The following is an 11,453-nucleotide window of genomic DNA, read 5'->3' on the forward strand; positions in this document are numbered from 1 at the left end:
GATAGGAATAAACTTACCACGCCACTCTTGAAGTTTTGTATTCTCCTCTTGCCCATTCTGTTCATCAGCCACCACGCCCAAGTGGGCGCGTACTGCCAGAGGTAGCAGACGGCCAGGTAGGGGTGGTCACTGATCCAGGCTTCCTTCAGGTCGTTGGCTGTGCTCACCAGCGTGAGCCGGACACAGCGGTCGGTTGGCATCTTGTGGGACTGGTCACCGCTGTTCTCCAGTGACTGGAGGAGGCAGAGAGAGGGCAGGGAGTAAAATGAGGCTTCTGTTTGTGGAGGATGGGGGGGGTGAGGAAGGGCCAGGCTTTGCACAGCAGACACAGTTGGAGTTTCTCCACAGTGCAAAAGTTGAGTAAGCGTGAGAATGCTTACCACCTTCCTTTAACACACACGCTTCAATAAAGCACCTCTAAATTAGTGTCTTGACTGATGACTTAAAGTTTAAAAAAAAGACAACCTTCAAAATCTATTCTGCTTTGCACTGACTTATACTTCAAATTAGATGTATCAGCAAGTTACCCATTCTGCAGCAGAGGGCTCTGAGAAATGTGAACTTTCCTCTTCCCAGCTGTCTGCCCCATTATACTTTAGAAGTTACTCTGTAATCAAATGAGTACCTGAGGACATGTCCCCCATTAACTTAATATTCCTGCCAGCTCTGCCCTATGCAGTTAGCTCAAGAGAAGAGCAAGAGGCTTTTTCAGTGGCAGTGATGTCTTGTCCATATGTAGCCCATAGTAAAATAAGCCACAGCCCTGTGAATTGATGTGCGTTTCACTCCAGCAATAACAGACTGCTCTGTCATCTGTTCTGCTATTTCCCAGAGCAAAAGCAATTATGGCCTAGATTCCGCCTTCGTCCTAGGCCTTTTGCCATGCTGAAATCTGAGGAATTTGTTTTTGCAAGATTTCCAGATCGCTGAAAAAGTACATCTTTGTGAAAGTATGCAGCTTCGCAAGACAACATTTCTTTCAGAACTCCATTGAACAATGGGAGACTTTTCCTCCCCTTTTACTGCTGGGTTCTTCTGAACTTCAGATCAATTGACTTTATGGCAGTTTATCAATATGTATCACAGTAATAATTTCTGCCAGCTCTTCTGTTAGACAGCCTTTACTAAAAACTGAACTACTAACAGGAAAAGAATGCAAGCCTTGCCTCAGCTGACTCCAGTGGCTCTGCCAACAACTGCACCAAAGTCAACCGAACAGAGGACATCGTGACTAGGGCAAACAAAAAGCTACCTGTGCAGACACAACGCTGTCGGCGCTGTAGAGTTGTGTCTAGGAAATCTTGACCCTTCCCCCAGAATTGCGGCAGGGCAGCCATATGGTAAATTTTACTAGCTGGACTGTATATGTTGGAAGAGAGAAGGCATAACTCCCCAACTTCATTTGATATAGACGTGATACCACAAAGCACTACACAACAACACAGGGTTCTGCATTAATCAAAGCATTTCTTGGTGAGGAGATGAGGCTTGTGTTTGCGAGAAGGAGCAAAAGAAAAGGAAACCACAAAAGGATGGCTGTAGCAAAAAGTTGGATTTAGCACAATAGAATTCAGAGTCCTTACCTTTGCAAGATTCTCCGTAAAGACATTTTGTATAATCTTAGACTGTACAGGTCCTGGGCAGATGTTGATAATACTTATCTCAGGGTAGTCAGTCAGCTCAGTCCGAAGAGAATTAAAAAAGCCCTAGAAGAAAAGGCTGTAATGTGATCATCTGCTGCGTTTCCCCATGTAGAAAGATATTGCTATCTACAGATTTTAATTCTATTTCTCTGCCATAAAGACAGCAGTATTCTACTGAAAGCAATTCCTATTATTTTGACATTCAATGGGTAATTTACAATTTTGTCTGCAATTATGTCTATCAGGGAGGAATCTTATCCCCAACTTCCCAAACACACAGTTATTTCTCTACACCGCAGCCAGCCTCTGCTGTTCCCATACCAAGGGCCAGCCCCTCTCTGAGCCCCGTGGGGCTCCTCACTGGGGGTGCAGCACATCGTTAGCTCCTGCTGCAAGTAGCTTGGACACAAGTGCTCAGCCCTGCTGAGCACGAACTGCAATATTGGGGAAATTATTTTTTGCTGGTCAATTACTCTTTGTGGTGAGATGAAAGCTTTTAAAGCGTTTCCATTAGGTGGTGTATATATAAAAGAGAAAGAGGAAGAAGCTTTCATCATATCAAGTCAAAGGAGCAACCTGGTATTTTAAGGGGGTACTTCCGCACCACTGAATACACTTCCAGTGCTAAATTTGCATCCACATAGACAAAAAACATTTTTCAGCTCAAGGATATGCTAAGTTAAACTGCAATTACAAAAGCTGTAAGTATTTATTTTCCTTAAACTACCAGGATACAAATTTTCTCAATGTCTAGCGATCCATGTATAGGCAGCAGCTGTGACGGGGAACAAGACCAATTCAGGAATGCGCCACCTACCAAAGTTGCTGCTCAAGCACTACTGAGCTACGATTTAGCAAACAACATACCGTGGCTTATCTTCGATCTGGCTAGCAGCAGTGCCCTGTATTTATTCTAGCACATAATTTTGTGTCACAACAGAGACAGAAGGCCAGCACAGGCTGATAAACTGCCGCTGCAGTACAGATTTATGATTTGGCCGGCCCAGAGCTCTTCACTAAATTGCAATATAGGACTAGCATCAGTCAGCCCGCTCCTGCGATGACATGGAAGAGGACAATGGGGACAACCCAGTACAGCTAGGCAACGAGCTCCGTGCCTGTGCACACTTCCAACCAAGAAAGGACCGTGGGCTCTGACTTCCCAATTGCTGGTGGCTAATTTCAGCTTGCAGATTGCATTCAGGCTCTGCAGCAACAGTCTGTAAAAACACCGACCATGTCTTTAAACTTTTAAGTACCCAGGCCCATCTCTGGGCCTTGTCAGCTTAGGAACCCAATCCTGAAAGATTGGGAAAGGCTGAAATGACTTCTACTAGGACAAAAATGTACTTCAGAAATTCCCCTAGCAATCAGAGGCTGAACAAAGACAGTGGCAGCTGCTGCTCAGTGCAGTCCATGTGCCTATTAGACAAGTTCCTGATTAAGGAACATTTTGAAGATCACCATTTCCGACCCACTCCACATGCCACCAATTATATGAATTACAGCTAGATGAACAGTGTATGATCTCCACGAGCATCGTCACACCAGGAGAGAAACTGCAACAGTCAGACGCAGCCTCCTGTGGACGCAACTCATGCTCTTGCAGCTCTCCTTGCAGAACTAAGTAAAGGGTAATTTCATTAGTACAATGTTGTTATGAAGAATTCCAGTTGGCAGGACTCGAGGCATGCTTGTTTCAAGAACAAAGTTTAATTCTTAACAGAATTCCTTCCGTCCTTCCCCCTCCGACTGCAGCATTAACTGTGTCAGCTGTGGTAGACTCCAAGGCGTGAATTTTAAAAACCACTAATAGATGAATTCGTGGCAGATGGGGACATACATTTAATAACCAGCGGCTAAAATACTGATCTGCAGTTCAAGAAGACCCTAGGTTAACACATGCTGGGAAGACAACATGAAAAGCATCGCTTTATGCTGTGCTATTTTTCCCCAACTTCTCTAGTCATTTCTTCTTGGTCATCATCAGAGATGGGCTACTCGGCTACCTGCAGAGGACGGCTGTTCTGACAGGCTTCCTTTATGTGAAGTGCACTGGTGAAGTCTGGTATCTCAAAAAAGCTTTAATATTTTGCGGGGGTTCACGCCCACACCTAGCCCTAACTCTAGACTGCTAACTGTAAGACACTCTCAGACTAAGCCTGTATTTGCAATTTAGATTTCAAAATCTGTGTTGCAAATCACATTTTAACCCTTGGAATCAGTATTTACAGGATTACTGTGAAAGAAACAAGAAAGGTGTTCTGGAGCCTGGACTGGTTATTGAGCAGAGGCAGAAGATAACAAAGGTATGAGCAGTTCAGTTAGTTTCTTTTTAACTAATCCTGACATTTTAGTGAACTATTTCTTTTAAGCTTCTTCCACATTCTCAATCCTAACATGAAATTCAACGTTCTGTGAATTTTTAAAGCAACACCTGAATTCCTCTGCAACTAATTAGTGCTTATTCCAACAGCACCACAGCCAAGAGATAATTCAACTGAAAGAACGCTTTAAAATAAAGGAGCATAAATGGAGCCCACACTTCTGCTCATTGCATCCTTCTAATTTAAATCTACTAGACCTAAATCAAAGGCTGGCTGGCTTCTAATGGGCAATTTCATTGCAGCCACCTAAATGAAGGGTAGCAGCTCTCTCCCTGTCATTAACTGAAAATTTTCTGTTAGCAGAGACCTGCCACAGTCTTTTACATCTTCATTCTTTCAAGCATCTAATGGCTTTGCAGTGTCAGCCACTAGTTACATGTTTGTTGTTAGTCAAATTGTCAAAAAGATATTGATCCAATAGGTTTAGCAAAGTTATTTACTCTGCTCACGTGCTTAAAGCCAGCAGGGAGTAGGAACGTGCCAGTTTTTGTTTTTAAAATCATCCCTGAGCACAGCTGAAGTTTAGCTTACTGAGATCAAAATGTACATTAGCGGGAAGTCAAACAGTGGTGAAAGACAAATATGTCTAAATAAATTTGCTAGTTAAACAACTGATTCCGCAATGATAAAGGCAGTCTTTTTTTCCCCCCAGACACTTTTCTCAACTGTTATGTTTTTCTTCATGAGAGAAATGGCTTTCAAAAATCTTTCCAACCAATACTGAAAATTCTGTGTTATGCAGAAGATAATGTCTGCCTTCCTAAGGCACTAGGAGCTGCCAGTTCTTCACAGCACAGCAACATTCAAAACTGTTGGGGAGGTTCTTTCAGAGCTTCCTAGCTAGAACAGGAGGCCTCATTCCTAATTAGTCTGCTTTCCCAATCACCGTTCTCACTTTACTGTCCTAAGGATTTCCAACAGTCTAAAACCGTCTCACCAGGGATTTTTCTTCCCTAACTGAATTAAGATGAGTCTTAAAGCATGAAAAAAAAAGGCAGTTGAGAGCTCTGTTTTTTTTTTTTTATTATTATTATTATTATTTGAAAATATTAGTCTCTATTTCATCTCTTTCTGCTTTGATTGGGTTAAGTCCTGGACAAACGGGCATATGGCTAGTCAGTTCCTAAGCTCTGAGTCAAGGTCCCCTTGGGCTCACCTTTTGTTTTACTAAAAACAAAGCAGAATCTGTAGCGAGGAATTTACAGGGCTGTTAGCTGAAGAAGCGCTTGAAGTTCAATTCAAGGATATTTTAGAGGCTGCAAAAAATAGAGACCAGAGAAAGAGCCACTCTCCCCTAATTCTTTCAGTCCAGAATCATTCTCTAAGAGTTTCAGAACATTTCAGAGCAATTCTATATAACTTTCAGCACCTGGGGAAGTTATATATGCTGTGTGCAATTTCAGGTGAGACTTGTGTTTTCTGCACAGAATAAAGTCGCCTGCTACAGCATTAAAACCAATGCTGGTATAGCACACAAGACTTAATAAAATTCAGAAATGTAACTTACCTGCAGAGCATGCTTGCTGGCACAGTACCCAGAGGCAAGAGGGGCTCCCATGATGCCCATCACGCTGCTCACAGTCACAATCTTTCCCCTTTTCCTTTCGATCATGTGTTTCAGGACGTGCTTTGTGAGAGAGATCGTGCCGAGGTAGTTAAGTTCCATTATCGCGCTGTAGACGTCCAGGTTTGTGTCCATGAACAGGGAGCGTTGGGAACGTCCACCATTGTTGACCAAAACATCAATCTCGGGAAAGATACAGCGATAAATATAGCACGTTTTCTTTAATATTTGCACTTCCTCAGGCAATTGTTAACTGACTATTCTCATCCCTCCAGTATCGCCCACTAGCCTCCCCCTTTGAGTTGCAGGCTGGCTAACTTTCGGTGGAGACAACAACAAAGGAACAGTGTTTGATGCCAAACAGTGCACAGGAACACTGGCAGCTGGAAACCAATTAGATAAAAGAACAGAAGGGACAAATCCGGTGCCAATAATTTCTCTGTGACACCAAAATACCAGCGGACTAAAGGCCTAACTTGAAGCTTTGCCCATTGTGCATAGTGTTAGATCTGACTGCTGTTGTCTTAACTCTGGACCAGCAGTCGAAAAGACTACGCACCACACAAGGTAAGCAGCTGGGCCTCGTGTCCAGTTTTGTCCCACATGGCTCTGAACCCAAATTACGTGCCTCACCAAAACTACAAACTAAAGGTTCTGACTTTCAGACACAGCTCCAAGCTCAGAATATACAACTGAGGATAGCTCCATTTGGAGCAGAATTTCAGTGATCAATCAAGCAAATGATCAATCAAATCAAGCAAGTTAATTTTTAATTCTTGGTACTGGCCAGTTGATTAGTTGTTCCTTGCTACATCTCTTCAGAGCCCGCTGAAATACAGACGTAAGCAGTAGAAAGGATGAGAATTTAAGTACTTCTGTCACATTTGATACCAAAACTTGAGCAAGATGTGAATTTAAGCATTGCTGAATTTACCATATGATAAAATAAAAATGAAATACTGACCTAAATGCAGGGATAGGAGATAGATAAGAAATTCAGCCCCAGAGGCGCACCTTACCTTGCCAAAATGCTTAATAACGCTGTTGGTTGCCGCTTCATGAGAGCTTCTATCAGTCAAGTCCAGACGCAGAACAAGGATGTCTTTTTCAGTCAAGGTGCTGATCTCTAAAGACAGCCATAAAGTGAACGGGAACCAGTAAGATCACTAATACAACAATTGTGGAAGTGGGTTTTTAAACCCCTCATTTTCACTAAAAAGACACCAAGAAGTGATAACATTAAGTTGGAACTAAAATGCTTTGTTTTCATTTTAATTTCCACATAGAGAATCCGTTTTTAATCTGTTCCTACCATTTTTTTTTCCTCATTATTATCTTTGCCTTTTAATAAGCTTGACTTTATTAAACAGGCTTGGGTATCACAACACAGACAATTCAATTCTCCAAATAAATTGCAATAGTTGGGATTGTTACAGGATTACTTGATCCTGAAACTTTTCACTGAGCCATTCTGAAGCTCAGCTTATTGGCAGCCTTGACATTTTCCTCGTAGGTAAATTATTAAAGCGTGCTTATTTCTGACAATAGGAACAGCAGAGATTAGACCAAAACCACAACATGTATACATGAGTAGTTACAAGCTTTAGGGCTAAGTTTAGAGAATATGGTTCATTGTAGGGGGTAGAAGAAGGATGATCCTCATGGGTCCCTTCCAACCTGGGATATTCTGCAAGAAGGTTTTTGTTTAACGAAGACCTTTCAACACATCCTCCTCCTGCAATAAAAGGCAGCTGTCATCAAGTTCAAACCTTCATGCTGAGTGTTTTCACCACTGACTCTCTGGAACATCTGACCTTTCCCACAGAAAGCGTTTCTTGAGCAGTGATTTGCTACCCCTGGGGTCTGAGGGCAGATGACTCACAAAAATAAAACCTTCAATGTAAATCTTTCCATTTTTTAAACCAGACAAAACTATTTTTTTTCTTAATATCTGCATACTAGGTTGATGGTGCTATTTTTTGTTTTTAAATCGATTCCTAGCCACAGTTAAGTACATCTGCTCCCCTTTGACCAGCTGTGCTCTTTAGAGAGTGCCTAAAGCTCTTATTTTCTCATTACCACGTCTTGCACACACAGGTACGGTTGAACCTTGTCTCTACAGTGATGTACAGATAAGGTTACTGAAATCCACAAGTTGCCTCTGCTCAAAGGTCGCTTGTATTTAGGTAACTGAATACAATAAAGCCATGTTTGGTTTAAAACTACCATATTTCCATGCACTGCTGCTTCCAGTGCTCCCTCCTCCTCCCCCCTACCTTTCCATCTATTTCCTTCAGACCATTACAGACAGCAGGAAAATTTTTGTAGGTTAAACTACACCTCTACATCACGCTCCCAGCCCTGAGAAGGGCCTGGAGGTGGTGGTGGATGAGAAGCTCGACACGAGCTGGCAATGTGTGCTTGCAGCCCTGAAAGCCACCCCTGTCCTGGGCTGCACCAGCAGCAGTGTGGGCAGCAGGGTGAGGCCCAGGCTGCCCCGAGGAGCTGTGGCTGCCCCATCCCTGGCAGTGCCCAAGGCCAGGCTGGATGGGGCTGGGGGCAGCCTGGGCTGCGGGCAGGAGTTGTGCCCATGGCAAGGGCTGGGATTCGATGGGCTGTGAGGTCCCCGCCAACCCAAACCAGCCTGGGATTCTGTGATTTCTATCAGCCTCCTCCAGTCACTTTTTTTCTAGGGTGAGGAATCCTTGCTGTAGTCATTCCTCAGACAGCTTTCAGAAAACTTCACACATTCTTGTTACCCTTTTTCCATGCTTCTTTTGCTGTCTACTCAAGAAAAGCAAAGAAAACTATGTTCCCAAGTGGGAGACCTTGGGTTCGGGTTCACCATTTTACACAAACGCTACCAGATGTTGCTCACATCCTATGCTGACATGTCTCCAGCTGCTGGCAAAACAAACTGCACGTGGGCATCAGTTTCCAGATGCCATATCTGAAACTGAGTGCTCAGCCTGCCCAGAACAAGCCACTTTCACACAGCTGTGAGTGCACATTCCTGATATGCTGTATTTTCTGGAAACCCTTTAAAGTCTCCTTACACAGCAGCTCGCTGCTACATCTGGGCAGGATCAAACTGCCCAACCACCAAGTAGCAGGTCTTCCAACTAACATTTTTTCCTATGGTTCATTAAGTTTTGTTATTTTTAATCTACAAAATTATTACAGTCACCCAAAGCCAACTAGTTGTTTTTTTGAGCATATTTTTGCAAGACAGCTGTAAAAGTAAGCTGACTTAAAACAGCATTTTCTTATGACATCAGATATACACGAGATAATTGTGCTTGCTTGTGACAGTAATGTGTAAATCGTCTAGTTATGTTGCTGCTGTGTACCGCGTTCCACAGTCAAGTTAAAGCTTATTAGCTCCAATTATGCCATACAATTCAGCTAACTTCAAGTTGATGTTACGTGCAGCAGCTCAATCTTGACCCATCCCACACTGCTCAAGCCTTACAGAACACTCCTGAACTCAGTTGCAAAACGGAAACACACAGGAGGTGTGAGCAGGGACAAGGGACAAGCCATCCAGTTTATGGGGTTTATGGGGCAAGGTTTTGGTAGCAGGGGGGTGCAGGGGTGACCTCTGTGAGCAGAGTCCAGCAGCTGCCCTGTGTCAGAGCAGGGCCAGCCCCAGCCGGCTCCAGGGGACCCGCTGCTGGCCAGAGCAGTGCTCTGTTCAGTTCTCGCTGCTCTTGTCTATTATTAATGGGTAACAAATTACACTAATCTCCTTCACACTGAGTTGATTTTGCCCGTGACAGTAATGGTTGAGTGACCTCCCCATCCTTATCTCAACTCACAAGCTTTTTTTTGTCCATCATATTTCATCCTTTTGAGGAGGGGGAGTGAGAGAGCAGTGTGGTGGAGCTCAGCTCCCCACAAGGGTGCAACCACCACACGCAGCAAGTGCTTGGACACATGCCCAAGTGTGCAGGGATGGAATCAGGAAGGCTGAAACTCAGAAGTCAAAGCTGTTGAGGAATGTGAAGGGCAAGGACAGCTCCTACAGGTACAGCAGCAATAAAAGGAAGACTGAAAAACAGAGTGAGCTCAGCACTAAGGAGAGATGGCAATGAAGTGACAGAAAAACATAAGTTGCTCATTGCTTTCTTTGCCTTAACCTTCACTGGCAGGATCTCTCAGGTCTCCCACAGCACTGACACTAGCCTCTGGGGGAAAGAAATGCTACAAACATCAGAGGAAGACTAAGTTAGGGACAAACTTGACATATAAACAGAGCAACACATGCATCCAGGGGTTATGAGAGCTGATCAATATCACTGCAACACTACTGATCTTTGGAGGAAGTCACCAGAAACTGAAAAAAGCAAATGTCACACGGCCTAAGCTCAGTCCTTGGGAAAACAATGGGACAATTCCTCCTGAAAGTGATTTCCAAGAATATGAAGGACAAGAAAGTGACTCTACCAGCCAACACAGATGTACTGCGGACATGCATGGCCTGACCAACTTAACTGCCTTCTGCACAACACGACTGGCTCTGTGGCCAAGGGCAGAGCAGCAGATGCTGTGTATCTTGACTGTAGCTTTCTGTGTTGTCCTCCACAGCATCCTCATAGGTACGCTGGGGAAATGTGAGGGGCCTAGGCGAGTGGATTACAGTGTAAGTGAAAACCAAGCTGGATCAACCAACCCCTCAAAGTCCAAGAGGTGACCAGTTAGCTCCAAGAGGTAGCCCTCCATGGACAGTAACTTTTAGCATCTTCATTAATGACCCAGATGATGGGATAAAACCCCTGGTTTTCAGCACATTTTCAGGTAACATCAAGTTCAAAGGAGCAGTTGCTGTGCTGGAGGGTAGGGCTGCCATTCAGAGGCATCTTAACCAGCTGTAATAATGGTCCGACAAACCTCATTAAGCTCAAAGTCAAATGAAAAATTTTGCAGCTGGTATAGAACAGCATTATGCAGTACAGCAAACCGGTGCCCAAAAAGCGAGGTATCAGATCTCCACACAAGGCCTGAGGTCCTGATGAAAAGCCTGCTGATTTATATTCCATGTGCAGCTATGAGCTCCTGCAATTATAAATGCTACTGGGCTGCAACAGCAAGAGAAGATTGAGGGAAGAGGCTGTTAAGTGCCACTACACGGAACTCTAAGACTGCAGTTGGAGTACGGTGTCCAATTTGGGACTCTCATTAATGACAAATACCATCAAACTGCAGCACAGAGCCACCACGATGGCTAGAGAAGCTAGCACATCTTATAATTAAGGAAAGGGGTGGAAGGCTGAGTTTAGAGAGAGAAGTAAGAGGGCAAGGGAGCCAATTACTGTCTTCCACTACTTAAAGGCTGGCTATAGAAAATACAGAGTACCTATGTCGCTGAAGAGTTTCCAATATTCCTACTAATCTAACCCATAACTAAAAAAGTTCAGTAGCATATTTCTCCAAAACACATGGCTACATAAGACTAGTACATAGCACAGCCATGATATTCACACAGTTATTTCAAATTGGCAGAAATTATTTTAGTCAAATCTGTGCTCTCAGTACATTATCGACTGAACTAAGTTTTCTGAATATTCTCTAGCACCTTGCTCTTATACAAACGTTGCCTGAAAATGGACATCCAGATTGCAGCTCTTGCCAGCATATCCAGTGCCATCAGTGTCATAATGACAACAAACGTCCGCAGACGTAAGTGCAGTTGTGTGCTTTTAGTGACCACTAAACATTGCATCATATCATTTGACTTTTGCCATAATTACCGTCTAACCACACCATCATCTGACAGCCCTGCTTTCTTTTTGAAGACATCTATTTAAGTACCAGCTTTTTTGAAGTGTCAGGAAATGGAAATAAGGAGCAGTGCATTTT

General features: G+C 43.6%; 1 protein-coding gene across 2 annotated transcripts in view; it reads right to left on the reverse strand.

Annotated features, from left to right (window-relative positions):
* DHRS7 (dehydrogenase/reductase 7) overlaps positions 1 to 11,453 on the reverse strand; it is a 35,451-nt gene that overhangs the window by 949 nt on the left and 23,049 nt on the right. For both annotated transcript variants that reach the window (XM_068682466.1, XM_068682465.1), the window contains 4 exons: positions 6,614 to 6,720; positions 5,538 to 5,777; positions 1,584 to 1,706; positions 18 to 233 (listed from right to left, as the gene is read on the reverse strand). In XM_068682466.1, coding sequence (XP_068538567.1) covers positions 18 to 233; positions 1,584 to 1,706; positions 5,538 to 5,777; positions 6,614 to 6,720 — 686 coding nt within the window. The remainder of the gene's footprint in view (positions 1 to 17; positions 234 to 1,583; positions 1,707 to 5,537; positions 5,778 to 6,613; positions 6,721 to 11,453) is intronic.

The sequence above is a fragment of the Anas acuta genome, chromosome 5 (genome assembly GCF_963932015.1).
Source record: "Anas acuta chromosome 5, bAnaAcu1.1, whole genome shotgun sequence".
In the NCBI taxonomy this organism is placed as follows: Eukaryota; Metazoa; Chordata; class Aves; order Anseriformes; family Anatidae; genus Anas; species Anas acuta.